The 18,007-nt window shown below is 37.8% G+C and overlaps 1 protein-coding gene across 6 annotated transcripts in view; it reads right to left on the bottom strand.

Annotated features, from left to right (window-relative positions):
• The window catches only part of ZRANB1 (zinc finger RANBP2-type containing 1), a 63,069-nt gene that overhangs the window by 23,023 nt on the left and 22,039 nt on the right, over window positions 1-18,007 (bottom strand). For 3 of the 6 annotated variants that reach the window (XM_046652642.1, XM_046652637.1, XM_046652638.1), the window contains one exon: window positions 16,203-17,053. In XM_046652642.1, coding sequence (XP_046508598.1) covers window positions 16,203-17,053 — 851 coding nt within the window. Of the gene's footprint in view, window positions 1-1,248; window positions 1,371-16,202; window positions 17,054-18,007 lie in introns of those variants that run through there. The other 3 variants (XR_006887441.1, XM_046652639.1, XM_046652640.1) reach the window with 3 other exon arrangements.

Raw genomic sequence — 18,007 nt, 5'->3', positions numbered from 1 at the left:
TTGCTCAAGGAGAGCTACTGATTAAAGTTTAGACAGTTTCTTGGTAGATGGGTTTTCATTGTAAATACAGTGTTTAAGAGAATTTGGCCCATACTCAGTTTAAAGTTTTTAGCCACAACAGGTTTTCTACTTGGGAAGAAAAAAAGCATCAGATTATATGTGAAACAACTTACAACATGTCTTTGAGCTCTTCACATAACAATATATTTTTATCACCTTTTAATATTAGGGGATAAAAGAAAAGCAGGAAGAAGGTAGAAGAGTTGGCAAGAAGGAAAAGAGAGCAAATAAATGTAAGTGGTAATATCTCACTTAATGTAACAGAGACTGCGAAAAAACAGAAAAGTTCCAGCAGAAGAGAAAGAGGTGGGGCTAGCCCCGTGGCTGAGTGGTTAAGTTCGCATGCTCCGCTGCAGGCGGCCCAGTGTTTTGTTGGTTCAAATCCTGGGCGCGGACATGGCACTGCTCATCAAGCCACGCTGAGGCAGCGTCCCACATGCCACAACTAGAAGGACCCACAACAAAGAACATACAACTATGTACTGGCGGGCTTTGGGGAGAAAAAGGAAAAAAAATAAAAAAAATAAAAAGAGAAAGAGGTGATACATATATGCTTTCTAGGTTAATGACATCTCACAATGCCTCCAAGAACAACCGAACATCTTTCTGTTAATACATTTTTTGAAAATTCAACAAACATGTATTACACGTTCTGTCCCTTCCTCCTCCATGCTATGAAGCCAAATTAAAAAGACAGCTGAAGGCACTCGGAGAAGACTAACTTTATAAAACTAACCTGCAGTATCATCATACTTTCAAAATTGATTGAACGAAAAACACAACTAGCTAAGTAGTGGTGCATAACTACATAAAGCAAAAGCGTAAATATACTTTTGAAAACATGAAGACCTAAGAGTAAATGAAAGCTACTATATTATATATTACACAGTTAAAACAAACAACAACAAAAAAAGCAGCTCATATTGTTCTGTAAGCTGGGCCAGAAGTAGAATTTAACATATTTTGCAGCCACAGGTCACAACTTACTGGGGACTTCACAGCTACTATGGAACTCCGTTGGTTAGAATATAGAGCTGGCTTATAGATGTTTAGAAAACAGACATTTTTTTCCCCCATATATGGCACAGTTTTCAAAGTTTTGCCTTATTTTCTTTTATGACGTAAAATCATAAGGGTAACTAACTTTGAAAAGAATGCCAAATGGTAAAAAAAAAAGCCAGGACTTACCTGAGCCCACAGGGGCCAGCTCAACACTACCCTGGAGTTCTATGGTAGCTGTGACATCACAGCATGCTTTATGCTGTGGGGTCAGGGTGGACTTGGAGTCAGCTGGCACAATTTCAGGAACCCTTAAAGAGAAAAGTTAGTTTTAAGTGGTAATGTTCAGAATCCTTTACCAGGGTCAGTAGAAAGATGCAGATGTGGCTGGCTACGACGTCTGGGTAGTTTTCCTCTATCCAGAGTTAAATTCATTTAACTGGTTTTCCATATTAAAAAGGAAACTATACCACTCAGTAATACTTTTTCTTTATACTCCTAACCATTTGGCTGTAGTTCAATCAGGAACTTGGCTTAGATATTCGCAGCAATCTCAGGCATGAGCTGCTTTTTAAATAAAATGACCTCAATATTTTTAAGTGTATCTTCAAGTAGGCACAAGCTTAATGGCAATCCTAAAAATAGCAACACCAAACACAAATCACCTCCTAGATGCATTTTCACATAATGACCAAGAGCAACAAGTTAAAATCTACCGTTTCTGTTCCTAGAATAGTGCTATAGAACAATAACCTTTTCAAAAAACCAAAAGAGGTGAAAATCACAAATCAGAAATAAACTCAAATTTAATCTAATCTACACCAAGATGAGCTTCTATTAATTCATTCAATAAATTCACTCCATTATGAAAACACCCTCTTCAGAAAAAAGATTCAACGATAGGGAAGTCAAAATAATCTCTAATTAAGGACTTTAAACGTTCTATTATTAATCATGACAAACTATGCCAAATATAGTTTATACTTTGGAGCTCTTACTTCCTTACATCTTTGATCAGACTGTTAACAACCCAACTGCTGTGGAAATATAAATCCCCAAATTCATGGAAAAATATCTGAATTGACAGATACCTTCGTGAGAAAGATCTTGCCATGCGGAAAGAATTACTGCTGAAAGCATGATGGAAGGGTTTAAAGGAACAATGTCACAAAGTTATCTTTAGGAAGGTGATCAGATATGAGGACCAACGTTAACGGCTTAAAGAAGATGAATGTGAATTCAAATCACAAAGTTCACTTAAAATATTGCCAAAAGAGTCAAGTGAGGGGATATTAAGGTTCTTAAAAATCTAGGCTTCCAGTCATATAAAATAGTGTATGTCAAAACCACATTCACCACTGAAATCAAGTCCCAAAAGTTTTTCTGAATTCAAGTAAAACTTTCACCTGCTACACTGCCAAGCTATCCTGGCTGAATTTGAAACCAAACTTTAGATTTTTAGAATCACACTGTTTTAGGTAGGCCTGAAGGGACTCAAGAGTCCAGCCCATTCTCTTTACAAGTGAGAAAACCAGAGTGTAAACGAACATTTTAGAAAGGGGGGAGAGGTACAAAAGAAAAAACTTTCATGACAGCATAACATCATACTGTTGACATTCTATCCACGTAACTCTTCTTCTAGTCAAAAATACTCTGATAGAACTAAGACAATCATCAAATTGGAAGCAATGCTAAAAAGTTACTTAGTCCATCCTGATGAGGTCCCCAGGAAAGTCGCTATAATTTGCCACTCAAGAGAAGGTTCCACAGCTTCAATAAACACTTATCCACATAAGCTGAGTGGCAGAGATTTCCCAAAAGTTTCAGGCCCATATATCCAACAACGCTTTAGACATCCTCACTACATCATACCTAAAACTTAACTTCACGTCTCCCACATTTAGGAAAAATGATACTGCTACCCAACCCAAGGATCCAAACCAAAAGTCTGAGTAACTTTCTTAACTGTTTCTCTCCTCGGCCCCAACATCAATTCTTCCAAGTTTTGTCGACCCTACCTTTGAAGTCTCTCTAAAATACATCCCCCTTGCCCCACATCTCCATTGCCTCCACCATAAATCAAGGCAATACTCTTTCTGAGCTGGATCACTTTAATTTCCTCCTAAGTGGTCTGCTTGCCTCCAGTGCTGCCACCTCCCAATCTAGTCTCTCCGCTATGACCAGAGTGATCTTCCTAAACCACAAATCTGATTAAGGCAGTCTACTTCCAAATGCTTACCACTGCCCTTATGTTCGGAGCTAAACTCCTTAGCCAGAGCAGCAGGCCTTGAAAGGTCCAGCATTACCCTGAAGCTTCTCTCTCACAGCTCCCATTCTACACTCCAACCCTGCCAACTTCTTTCAGATTACTGGACAGGTCGTGACCTCTCCTGACTCTGGGGTCTTAACACATGCTATTCCCTCTGACAGAAACATTGTTCCTTCTTCCTCTCGCTAAGGTTTTGGCTTAGGCCACTTCTTCCTGAAAGCCCTCTCCAAATCCCCAAATAAGATAAGGGTATATACTCCTCCAGCACTAGATACCTCCCCTACTGAACACTACATTGACTTGTTGAATTCTATCTTCCTCCGCCAGACCACAAGCCCGCCGAGAGCCATGACTTCTCTCACAGTGCTTAGGAGCACACTCAACGACTATCTGAACATATAAATGAATGGACAAACAAAGAAAAGGCAAAAGCTAAGATACTTGTGAAAAGCAATGGGAGGGTGGCGCATGATAGACTTCCAAATTTTTAAGCATGCCTTAGATTTTTTAATATCTAATAAAGCTATGATTATTTAAGCAAAAGTGTGATATTGATGTAAAAAACAAAATAAAGAGCCTCAAAACGAATGATGTAGAATCATTTTATGTATGACAGAACCACCCAAATCAATAGGGAAAGAATTTATTTAATAAATCATATTAATGGAAATTATTTTGAAAAATATTTAAATTCTTAGTCCAATCCAAAAAATTGTGAAAAACAACAAAAATAAAATGCTACTAGCACAGCTCTCCCTACGAAAAAAGGGAAAGAAATTTGCAACAAATGTGACTAGTATATACTTTTAATTATTTATACATATTAGTTACATACACTTCACATAACTTGATAAAATCACAAAGGAAAATGGACAAATGATGTGAATCAACAATTCACACAAAAACTACGAATGACCAATTAAATGAGACAGCATGCCTCCCTAAATAACACACATTAGCAGAGATACAGCTGCGCCCTTACACTGATGATGGGAATAGAACTGGTACAGTCCTTCCAGATAACAATTTACCAGTATGCATAAAGTACCCTTTAACGGGTTTATATCATTTGATCCTATAACCCCATTTTGGAAACCTAAGAAAATCATTAGAAATGCTGACAATTTTGTCCATCAAAACACTATCAGAATAAAAACTTTTCAAATAACCTAAAAGGCTAATAATAAGGGATAGATTAAAGTATAGTAACTCAATGTCATATTCTGCATTCATTTTTAAAAGATGAAAACATTTTAATTACTTCAAAATGTAAAGTTCAACAAAAAATGTATAATTTCAATTATATAAAAATAGATGTAAAAAACCTGAAAATACACAAAAATACAATAGATTTCCTCTAGACAATGATACTATAAACTATATTTTTTCTCATAGCTTTTCTTATCTCTGAAAGATTCTACAATGAGTATGTTCTGCTTTCATTATTTAAAAATGAACTAAACTCTCACACTGTTACAGGAAATCTGTACATAATAACATCTAAACTTGATATAACAAGAAATACGGATATGTCCATCAACAGATGAATGGATAAACAAAATGTGGTAATATACATACAATGGAATATTATTCAGTCTTAAAAAGGAAGGAAATTCTGACACATGTACAACAAGGATGAACCTTGAAGACATTACACTAAATGAAGTAAGCCGGTCATAAAAGGTAAAATACTGTATGATTCCACGTACATAAGGTCCCTAGAGTGGTCAAATGCATAGAGCCAGAAACAAGAATGGTGGTTGCTGGGGGCTGGAGAAGGTGCAAAGGGGAGTCATTGTTAATGAACACAGAGTTTCAGTTCTGCAAGATGAAAAAAGTTCTGGAGATGCATAGTGGTGATGGCTGGACAACAACGTAGATGTACTTGATGCCACTGAGCTGTACACTTAAACATGGTCAAGACGGCAAATTCTATTATGTACACCTTACCACAAGTAAAATAAATTTTAAGGAAAAAATGATACAAGGACAGTATTCAAAGATATTAGCGATGATGCTTCAAATAATATCACCTATGTAGTATTCTTCCCTCCCGCAAAAAAAGTCAAATGTTTAAATTTAATCTACTCATATCCAAATTGAGGATCATTCTGTAAAACACATGGCCTGGACTCTTTGAAAATGTTAAGTGTCATGAAAGAGTAAATAAAAGAAGAAAAACAAAAATCACCTGAGGCACCATTTAGATTAGAAGAGACTAAATAGATAAAACAAATAAATAAAATGTATAATCCTTGATTGAATGGGGTTGGAGCAATGGCTATTAGTGAAACTGAATATGGACGTTGAATATTAAACATTCTCAGTAATTATACTGTGTGATACAGGGAAAATATCTTTGTTTTTAAACCTACGTAGTGAAGTATTTAGGGACAAAATGTCATGACACCTGCAGCTAACTCTCCAACGGTTCGGGAAAAACTCACACAGAAAGAGACAAATAGAGACAGCGACAGGGAGAGAGCAAACCTGGCAAAGTACTAACCATTGGAAATTTTAGGTCAAAGGCAGGCAGTGTTTGATGTACTATATGGTAACTTTTTCACAGGTTTTAAAATTCCTCAGAATAAAAGAGCGATGGGGGAAAAAGTGAGTTGTCTCTGCACAGCAGGATGGAAGGTGGAAAGAAGAAAAACTATTGCTTTTCTTTATAAACTTATCTATATGGCTTGATTTTTTTTTTAAACATGTGCATAGTTTACTCTAATAAATGTTTAAAATTAAAGTTATTTTATGGTAAGCAGTAAAGTTCTCTGGAGCCTAAACACATCTTTTTATATTTAATACTTAAACGATACATTTGGATTTCATAATTCAATGTGTTCATTTAATATAGTGCTTTTAAAAAATGAAAGCCTTTACTAAATCAATGAAGCATATTCAAATGTCAGTATCACATAATCAAGAATCACCACACATATTCTCTCTGTCAGCATAGGGAGGCACATTATTAGTTGGTAGGCCCGTGTAATCAATCATTTCTAAAAGCCAGGAATTACGTCTCAGACAGACTAAAGGCAACCAGGAGAATACTGCCCGGGGCTCTATTTCTACCACTGCCGTGCATTTGCCTTAACAGACACTCATTCCTGGAAGGTTCTTTTTTATCCCAGGTGTCCGGAAGCACTTTCAAAAGCCAAACTAAACTGGCCAGGGGAAAGAAAACGTCTGTGTATTCCCTACTGATTAGAATCTTTTATATGTACTGCTGAGAATTACCACAATTCACTTAACAATCACAATATAACAAGTTATTTTATATCCAGAATTCCAAAATCACAAGAGGAAATCCTCAGAAATTTGAAGAAAAACTATCTGAAGATAACACTCCTTTCATGGTGCTAAAAACAATTCTATTACCTGTAATATTAACTACCTTAGAAAGGAAGGAGATCACATCCAAGAATGCGGAGTGAAAGTGGACATGGCAGTTTTTATAGCTACACACACACATCCCACGTAAGAGTTACCACACAAAGTTAACCAAGGACATACAAGGCATTGCCAGCATTCTAGCAGCTTACTTTCCTTTTATGGATGCAGTGCCAAAGATTTGCTGCAGGAGTCTGCATGTATTTTGGATTCTATTAAAAGCTTTTATTAGGATATTTTAACTCAAACTATTTTTGTTTAAAAAAACTTGATGGTTTTAAATGTCAAAGACTAGTAAGACCTAAGACCTTTTTTCCGGCTAAGCTTTCATTCACATGCAAAGCAATGTATTAAGGAAAAAAGGACACCAAATCAGAAAAGCATCTTTCAGTAGAACACTCAGTATGGTATAACAGAAAATCAAGTTCATAACCAAACAAAATGGCCCATTAGCATCCTGGAATAAATCCAGGACTTAAAAAATAACCATAACTTGGGGCACCGGTGGCGTAATGGTTAAGCTCACGAGCTCTACCTCAGCGGCCCGGGATTCGAGGGTTCAGATCCCAGGCACAGATCTGTACATTGTTCATCAAGCTATGCCATGGAAGCATCCCACATAGAAAATAAAGGAAGACTGGCACATACGTTTAGCACAGCAACAATCTTCCTCAGGCAAAAAGAGGAAGACTGGCAACAGATGTTAGCTTAGGGCCAATCTTCCTCACCAAAAAAAACAAACAAAAACCATAACTTAACTCTACCAGAACAGTGAACAGTTTTATTAGCTTCCTCTCTAAATTCCCAGATGATGATCTCTAAAAATTAAATATTAGAACACAGACCTGCTACTGGGCTACCAACTCAGTGAGGATGGCCACAAAGCAATTCCAGAGGGCAGGAAAAATTCTAAAGATGGAAAATAGATTGTCCGAACAGCTATGGTATACACCAAGCTGAAAGTAGGCAAACACAAGCAAAGCAAACAGAATACTACAGAAATGCCACACTAAAAATCAAGTTCAAATAAGGTGGCCTGATCATGGAATGCTGGGAAATACTAGGAGGTGACAGACTACCTTGGGACACAGCAATCAGCTCCATATAGGCATATTTATTTAGCTGACTTGGAAAAAAAGGACTGAAAACATTAATATTCATAGGCATCAAACACTATGCAGAAGTTCCAGTAACAGTACTCCTTTGAACCATATGGAGCAGAAAAAAACACTGAATAAGAAATATCTACTTGGTCTTCCTCCACTGTTCCTGGCACATAGCTCCTAAAACCCTTGTAATTTCCTACATAAGAGTCACAGAGACATCTTTTGTCATAATATTTAGTTTTGTTCTCAGTTCCTGAAACAGCTCCAGCGATAAAGGTGAAATAGGTGTCTTGTTATTCACATAACGAGCCCCTTCAACCACTTCTGAGTTTACGTTAATAAGGTGACTTTTGGAGAGCCCCTAAGGATGGGGGTTGGTTGCCAGGGGAAACAATCATGTCATTAGGGGGTTGGAACTTTCAGCCCCACCCCATCCCCATCTCCTGGGAGGGGAGAGGGGCTGGAGGTTGAATCAGTCATAAAATGGCCAACGATTTCATCAATCTTGCCTACATAATTAAGCCTCCATAAAAATTCCAGAAATAGAACCGGGCTGGTGAACACGTGGAGGTGCTGGGAGAGTGGCGGCCAACATGGCAAGCCCCCTCCCTTGCCCTATGCATCTCTTCCCCCTGGCTGTTCACGAGTTATATCCTTTTCTAATAAAACAGTAATCTAGTAAGTAAAATGTTTTCCTGAGTTCTGTGAGCCATTCTAGCAAATTAATTGAACCCAAGGAGGAGGTTCTGAGAACCTACAATTTATAGCAGGTAGATGAGAAGCAAAGGTACTGTACTTGAGACTGGCATTCAGGGGACATGTGGGACTTGACACTATCTCCAGGAAGACAGTGTCAGAACTGAGTTAAACTGCATGACATCCAGCTGGTGTCTGGAGAATCCAAGAATTGCTTGGTTTAGGAAAGTGCCCACCACCCCCCCAACACATACACACACACGTGGTGGCCAGTAATGCTGTGAGCATAGCGTAAGGCTAGAGGAGACACAGAGAAGAGAGTTTTTCCTTCCAAACACCCATACCAACTTTGCCTAGAAAAGGATAACAACATGGCTACATCATATCCAGCGAGTCACTTAGCCTCTCTGTGCCTCAGCTTCTCATTACATAACAAAACGACGATTATCATCCCCTCTAGGAACTGTTGAGGGTTAAGTTAAAATTTTCCACAAACTGTAAATTAAGATGCTATTTGTAATTTTTTTTTGAAGAAGATTAGCCCTGAGCTAACATCTGCTGCCAATCCTCCTCTATTTTTGCTGAGGAAGACTGGCCCTGAGCTAACATCCATGCCCATCTTCCTCTACTTTATATGTGGGACGACTACCACAGCATGGCTTGCCAAGCAGTACCATGTCCGCACCCAGGATTCGAACTGGCAAAGCCCAGGCCGCTGAAGCAGAACGTGCGAACTTAACTGCTGCACCATCGGACTGGCCCCTATTTGTAATTTTTTAAAAAGATGTTATTTGTATTAATTTCCTGTCACTGTCCTAACAAATTACTACAAACTTAGTGGCTTGAAACAATACAAGTTTTTTATCTTAAAATTTGGGAGAGGTTAGAAGTTCCACATGAGTCTCACTGGGCTAAAACCAAGATGTGCTCCTTGGGGAGGTTCTGAGGGGGCTTGCCTTTTCCAGCTTCTAGAGTCTGCCTGCATTCCTTAGATCACAGCCGCACATCACTAGGACCTCTGCTGCTCCACTGTCACATCTCCTTCTGTGACTCTCTCCTGTCTCCCCCTTTCACTTCTAAGGGGCCTTATGATTACAGTGGGCCCATGTGGATAATCTGGGATACTCTCTCCATCTCAAGGTCCTTAATTTAATTACATCTGCAAAATCCTTTTTGCCATATAAGGAAGTATACTGATAGATTCTGGGGATTAGGACTTAGACATCTTGGGGGGCTGGAGAGCATTATCCTGCCTGCCACACTATTTAAATCATTCACGTAATCAGAAAAAAGCCCAAAGGCGGGTGGGGGAAGGAGCCTAAAGGAAGTCAAGTACAGTCATGTGTCACTTAAGGAGGGAGAGACCCTCTGAGAAAGGCATCCTTGGGCAGTTTCGTCGTCATGCTAGCATCAGGGAGTGTACTCACACAAACCTAGATGGTATAGCCTACTATACGCCTAGGCTGTATGGTATCAATCTTAGGGAACCACCATCATTTATGTGGTCCATTGTTGCCCAAAACGTCATTATGCAGCGCATCACTATAGTGGGCAAGTGAAAAAAATACAGATTTGGACACTGTAATCCATCTCATTAATAGTGTATTTTTCAACATACCTAATGTTTTGTGCCTTCAAATAAGTCATCATTAAAATGTCTCTGTGGAGCAAATTAATAACTTTTAAAGCTAAGGAGTACTGAACTAGAGAATTAAAAGCCTCTTATGTTTTTTTCTTTACAATAATTTATATGCCCTGAGTTTCCCCTAAAGTTAAAAAGTCAGCCACAAAGACATCTTAATAAATGGGTAATCACTATTGTGTCCTATATCACGGGGTTTTTTTTCTGTTTTGTTCTGATGTGGTAATTTTCTCAGTATAAATCACTTCAGCATTCCAGTTCATAGTACTATCACCTCTCAAAAACTAATCTTACGTGACTTTTTCTTCCATTGAAGTTAATTTAATTTTGTTTGGATTATTGTACAATACTCCTTTCACTTGACCAGACTCTATATCTCAAAACTAGGAATTAAAAAAGTCACCATAGCATATTACATTTTGCAATAAATTTGTTTTTCCAGAGAAAGAAAAATAACACTACCACAACCTTAATGGTTTACTTCATTGAGAAAAACCATTCATATACATATATTTAATACCAATATCAAAATAAATTGAAAAGAATATTTTAAAATATAATAAACCTAAACATTGCTAATTTTTGTTAAAATGAAAAAAGAGTGTTAGTGAAACCCCATGGACAAATACATTCTGACATGTTTAACACCATACAAGTTTTAGACATTTCTACATTTATATGTGACACTGTGGAGTGGGCAGACAGATATGACACCGTATACAGGTTTCTGGAAAGGGGGCCAAAATACAATTGGCATCAATACAGAAAATAACTGCCACAGATATTGATCTTCAACACAATTAAATTAGGAGAAAGGGTGAAATGTTAGATCAAATATAACAATATTTTTGGGGCTGGCCCCGTGGCCGAGTGGTTAAGTCCGCGCGCTCCGCTGCAGGCGGCCCAGTGTTTCATTGGTTCGAATCCTGGGCGCGGACATGACACTGCTCATCAAACCACGCTGAGGCAGCATCCCACATGCCACAACTAGAAGGACCCACAACGAAGAATATACAACTATGTACCGGGGGGCTTTGGGGAGAAAAAGGAAAAAATAAAATCTTTAAAAATATATATATATAACAATATTTTTGCAGACAACTTAAAAGTTAATTCTAATATTTTTCTGTGTTTTAAGAATCATACAACTTTTTAGACACATCAAAATTTTACTCAGGAATAATCAAGACTACAATCCTCAGGATTCCATTTCAGCATGCTCATTCATAAGAAGATTCTAGTTTACCCCGTAAGTCAGTGATTCTCAACAGGGGCACCAGTGCACACTACAGGTCGCCCGAAAGCTGGGGAGCAACAGAAGATATTTTGATGCACGTGTTCTCTATAACGCCACTGCCATGGGACAACTGAACACTTCAGCAAAAAAAATTCCAGTTTCAACATGTAGCTGTTATACAAGCTTGACTCTTTTCCCCCTATGCCTTTACCACCACCACCCCCACCAATCTCAAATCTTTCCCATCTCCATTAGCAGGGTCACTGAACAAGCTAAATGGAAGACAGATGCAGCTGCTGTTTAAGATGTGAGACAAAATGCCAAATAGGAAGCATTAGATCCAATGACAACTGAATAAAAAATTTTCAAGTAAAAAGTTTATTTGATTTAGGACGGTAGGTATAGCAAACACAGACGATGATTTTTTTTCTTTATATCATATATTCATCAAATTATCAAATATTCATCAGTGAAGGCAGGAAGATAGAGAAATTAAACGTCAAGAAATCTGACTTCAGGCTTTCCATATCCATAGACTGCCTGGTGATAAATTGAGGCCTCTCTACTCTTTCCAACAAAACCCTATGATACCTACTTCCTCTCTCTTCCCCTGACAAGGAGAAGTCAAGATGGCTCCCACGGGGTCGAGCCCCAGGTAGTCTGTGAAGTAAAAAAATACAGAAAGCAAAAAGTCTAGAAACTCAGGAGAGGAGCAGAAAGGTCTACCTGTTTAAATCCCAGTTTCCAGGAAGATTTATTCACCAATTGATTTAACAAATATTTGAATATTTAAAGCACTGTGTTAGGTACTAGGATATAGCTGTGAACACGTGACAAAATTCCTGGCCCTCATGAAGCTTAAATTCTAAGGAAGAGAGAGACAAATAATAAGGTGACCAAGCGTATTAGAAGGTGACAAGTGTTGTGAAGAAAATTAGAGCTGGGGGCAGGGTTACAGGACAGGGCTACAACGTTAGATACAGCAGTCAGGGAGGCCGCACTGGGAAAGGCAACATTGAGAAAAACTGAACAAGTAAATCAGCTTTCCTGCAACCTAGAGAAAGAGAAATGCAGGCAGAGGAAACAGTAAGTACAGAGGCTTGAAGGCTCATTTGTAGACAAGAAAGGTAGCTAGACCGGCTGGAATGAATGAGCGAGGTTGAGAGCAATAGACGAGGTCAGAGGGAAACAGTGTTTATGGGGGCAGAGAGGTGCAGGAACAGAGAGCCTAAAGAGTCTTTAAGAGACTGGCTTTAACTCTGAGCAACACAGAGAATCACTGGAGGGTTCTGAGCAGAGTTTTAAAAGAGTAGCTTCTATGTGGAGAACAGTTTGTAAAGGAGGGCAAGGGCAAAGAGATCAGGTGGTTTGGACCAGGGTGGCCAGAAGTGGCGAGATTCTGGATATATTTTAAAGGTAGAGTCAATAAGATTTTCTGACATATAGGAATGGGGTATAAGAGAAAAAGAGGAGGCTCAAGGATGACCAACGCTTTTGGAACAGCAAATGGAACGAAGAACTTGTCATCAACCGAGATGGGGGACTGTGAGAGAACAGATTTGAGGGAGAGACCAGTTCAGTTTTAGCCTCACTGAGTTTGAAATGAGCTTTTTAAATATTAGATATTCAAAAGAAGATGTTGCATAAGCAGGTAGCTATATAAGTCTAGGGTTCAGGAATACAAGAAGTTGTTACACAGATTTAATTTAGGACTCGACTCTGATTCTGTTTCTTTTCAAGGGATCAACTTCGGTCACAAATTTAGATGTTCTTTTAAAAGACCACTGATTCAACACAATAGCAGAACTAAAATGGTGCGCTAGGTAGTGCTGCCCTATTCTCTAGAGACATTATTATCTATCCAGTGGGAAAGGCAGTCTATGCTTAGCACCAACATGTCCTCCCAGAAAATACCTGGCACCAAACTGCAGACATTCCAGAGACAACTGCACACTTAAATTCACACCTCTGCCTTTACCATCGCAGCTCCCACTCCCAAATTCCACTTTTACTGATGTCAGGTTTTGGCATTGCTGTCCCCAACATCCTCTCACCACCCAAGATAACAAGGCTTATGTGAAACTTACACCCAACAGTCATTTAAAAGAGTCTTGCTCAATACTGATGCTGCTTTAGTTTACTCTTGCCTTCTCAACAACGGAATCTTCCTCATTCCTATTTTACCAGCTACAAAGCTGGCCTGAGGTTGAGATTTTTTTTTCCAATTTTAAATGAGAAAGTCTCACGTTTTATACTTAATATAAATTTTATACGCAGTACACATTTTATACTGAGCATATATATTTTGGAAATGATTTTTTTTAATACACGTGCTGCCAAAGCGAGCACTTAGATGATTTTTTTAAATGCCTAACGTCAACAAGCTATAATATGTCATCTCTAATGAAATCTGGAGAACATAAGGCAGGCAGAAAAGGGGAAATAAAGATTAATTTTCATTACATGTGGACTTCTGGTAATTAACCCAACACAATGTAAACAAGTAAAAAAAGTTTTAACATACTTCAGTTATGTTTACAAATCAGGATATGACTACCCAATAAAGATAGGGCCATAATCTTTTGTACAACAGTTCAGAACCACATCGTGTAGTGAACAGGCAAAAAATATTTGCTGACAGGAAAGAGAGAATCCACATTACTAAGAAGCAAATACAATCAATCCTTGGCTCTAAGAACCTAGAACCTCTGGATTGGGTGGGAACAGGAACTTAAGGACAAAAAAACTGTTTTGTAAATGAAACAAGACCAAATCTAGTATTAGTCTTGCTCGTAGGAGTTTTTGTTCCACCTTTAAAATGAACTCACAGCTATCAGAATGCGAAGTACAAGGATCAAAAGAAAGAAGAAAATGTGGAAAGAAAAGGCAGCACCAAAAAGACAGAGTACTTACAAAGACAGGAAATAATAGCCATAAAGATAAAGTTATACTGATTGGTCTAACTTGTGTGTTTTAAGAGGAGAAAATATTTCAAAGCAGGAGTTCTTATCCTGAGACCCACTAACTTGAAGAAACAACGAACCTCTGATTCCTAAAGGATTCTATGACCCCAAAAGAGGTTAAGAATTGTTCCAATGTAGTCCATTTCCATCTATAAACTTACGTGTCCTATAAGACCACCTTGTAGTAAATGCATGCATGGTACACTACTGACTGCAAAAAGGATTTTAAGAATGTTCCAAAAGGTATACAGGTAATTAAAAAACAACCATGCCTAGATACAAAAAGTCACATAATGTAAGGATTCCATTTATATGAATATCCAGAAGAGGTAAATCCATAGAGACAGAAAGCAGACTGGCGATTATCAGGGACTGTGGAAAGGAGGGGATGTGGAAAAACTGCTTAATGAGAACTGGGTTTCCTTCTAGGGTGATGAAAATATTTTGGAACTAGACAGAGGTGGTGGCTGCATAATACTGTGAAGGTACTAAATGCTACTGAATTGTTCACTTTCAAAATGGTGAATTTTAAGTTACATGAATTTGGCGTCAAAAAGAAAAATAAATAATAACGCTTTTTATCTCCAGGAGGGGAAAAAAAGATAATCACACACCACATGTGGTACCCCAATTTGGGGAAGGAAAAAAAACCACGGGATGAAATGGGACAACAGAGATAGAAAATGGCTCAGTATGCTTTCATCCCTAGTCCTGAGGACAGGAGAAAACCGGAGCTAACAGTTACTAGGTACCCTCTAAGTCTGGTGTTCAGAAGGGCTTATCTGCTGGGACATTGTTTTTTGCCAGGACAAAACTAAAATAAAAAACTCACATTTCCTAACATCTACTCTTAGGACTTGCAGGTCCTTACAGTTTTGTCTTACATAGTCTTGGGACTATATTCAAGGAGATAAACAAAAGAAATCAGTACTAGGGAAAAATATATATATATATACAGCTAAGCCATGTTTAAGACTTAGCTACTGTTCCACACAATATTTAACTTTAGTAGTAACTCAACTTTCCTTTACAAAACAAATGTCAAAGTAAGCACTCCATCCAAATAATTTAAATCATAAAATTCAAATAGCTAAACTACTCAAAAAAAGAAGAAAAGAATATACAGAAAAGTCAAATAACTGCTTTTGTGAATTACTTCACAAATAATTAACTCACAAGGTCAACAACTGGAGAAAACCCTACTCTCAGAACATATCTCTGTCCTTTAACAGCTCTGAGCCAATAACTGGGATCAATATCCAGAATTTCCTTAGGAAAGCACTAAAACCACAAAATACAGATCATAATTGAACTGTGAAATCAGCTTCCTAAACTTTGCAATTATTTACTACATGACGTTCATGTTAAATTAACATTGGTATTTTCAAGGTCAATATCATGTTTGTTCAACTTCTTGGAGTCACACATTTTTGTGATATTTTTAACATCTGACTAAAGCTTCTATCATCACAAGATGCTCACACTGTTTACAAACATTCTGAAGCAGCAGCTGGTGTTCCTCAGGCACATCTTGTTATAATAGAGTAACAGTTTTAAACTCCAGGTGTATATTTTACTACTGAAGTGTAAAAAAACTCTGCTTTAACTTAAAAAGTTTTCCTCCCTAATGATGGAGAGAGACATACAGAATGAAATGGAGGCAACTGAGGACAACGTTATGACAAGATCACAAATACAGAGATTCTTATGCATGCATACTGGGAGTACAGCTAGCATGCTGAATGTACTAAAGGCTAAATAATATTGACCCTGCTTAGATCTTTCATGTCATTTTTAATATATTTTCCCATCCCATTTAAAACATGTAGAAACTTACCCACACAAGCATTGAGGAACAGCCAATCAGTCTTTTTCATCCTGTTTTTAATTTGCTTTAGTTTTTTGAAGTCCACTTCAAGTTCCTCCTTGCTGCCAACAGCACCAGCCAATTCAATCCTCTGAAAATCCATTTTCATTTCAGAGTCCCGTTTCGTAGTAGGAGGCGATCTTCTTTGGCTATTACCGCTGCTGCAGCTTCCCCTCCATCGAGCTCTGTCTTGCTCATTTATTATTGAAGAGGCCTCTTCAGTCTCTGCCAACTCTATTGCTTCAATATTATTAGGTCTGGGATGATCACAAACAACACATTTTTTAGCCTTGGCCCAGTTTTCATACGTGCAAATAGAACATGTCCAATGCTGGGTCCTTGTGTTCAGTTTATTTCTATCATTGTATTCCTCACAAGGATCAACAGAAAAAGCAACTGGTCTTGAGCCAGATCCTGAGGATTGAGGAGATTCCGTGGGACTCCTGGTCCTACGCTGGGATAAGCACTGGGTACATCTGATTGCTCTTGGCCAGTTCAAATATGTACACATGTGGCACGACCATTTATTTGCATTTTCCATGCTGTATGAAGATTTAACCCTCGGTCTCGCACTTGAGTCTGGACATATCAAAGGACTACTTCCTCCTTCAGTGCTGGAAGGATCCCAATCTCTACCAACATCACTTGAACCACTTTTGAATGGATCTTCTGTAATAATTGTTCCACTAGGTCTTTGAGCACGACACATAGTACACTTGATTGCAGACGGCCAGTTTTCATACGTACAGTATTCACAGGCCCACTTAATTCCACGTTCTGACATTGTGCACTTCTTGAAGTGTGTTATGTCAGGCAGGAAGCTATAAACAATTAGGACATGGTTATTAAACAATAACTATATAATTCTATCTCTGAAAATATGCCCCCCAAATAAAAGTACCCTTCAACTTACAAAATACAAATTTCTCAAAAGATACACGTAAGATTTCATACTGAACTATCCTTATTTTTTTTTTAATTTCCAAGGAGACACCAGAGATAAATTTCCAAAGCAAAATCTTAGACCTAGAGATTTAATGAAATTGTACTTTGGAATGCAAAACAGATAGGCAGAAGAGAAAGGGAAGTCTGTTCTAAGAGAAAAGGAGGTTAAATAGGGAAGCTGCTAACAGAAATGTTTAATTTCAGCCAAGTCATCACCACCAATTTAGAAAAATAACTAATACTTAAAAAATTCAAAGGGAAGGGAAAGAACACAAACCAAATATCTTACATAACCATTCTCAAGTTATGAACAATATAGATTATTAGCCTACCTAGGTAGAGTATCATAACGTCTTATTCACTAAAGAATTCAGAAGATCAAAGTCAATTCTGTTATTCTTGCTAAGGGAGAAAAGCAGCTTTTTTAAAAGTGCTAATTATCCACTGCTCTTAATAAGCACAGGTAGAAAAGAAAGATATTGAGAAGTAATCTTTACAATTAACGAAGTAACACTGTGAAATAGAGATAAAAGTTCCCTGATAGCCTATATCCTCAAAATCTAGTTCTGCCTGGAGGACAAAAAATAAACACTGCACATCACTCATACTTGGGACAATCAAACCAAAGGAACGTCCCTGAGATAACTACTAGCATAATCACGCGAATATAATTTTGAATATTCATACTCAAAATATTCAACATTTAAAATACACTCACAATCGTATTTACATTAAACATATATGAACTATTTAAAAGGTTCCTAGGATTCTACACTGGGCTTATTAAACACTACTATAATGAAGACTTTATTATTTAATTACAACTAATT

This window comes from Equus quagga, chromosome 2 (assembly GCF_021613505.1).
Source record: "Equus quagga isolate Etosha38 chromosome 2, UCLA_HA_Equagga_1.0, whole genome shotgun sequence".
NCBI classification, from domain to species: Eukaryota; Metazoa; Chordata; class Mammalia; order Perissodactyla; family Equidae; genus Equus; species Equus quagga.
This window is presented reverse-complemented; position numbering and strand designations above follow the sequence as displayed.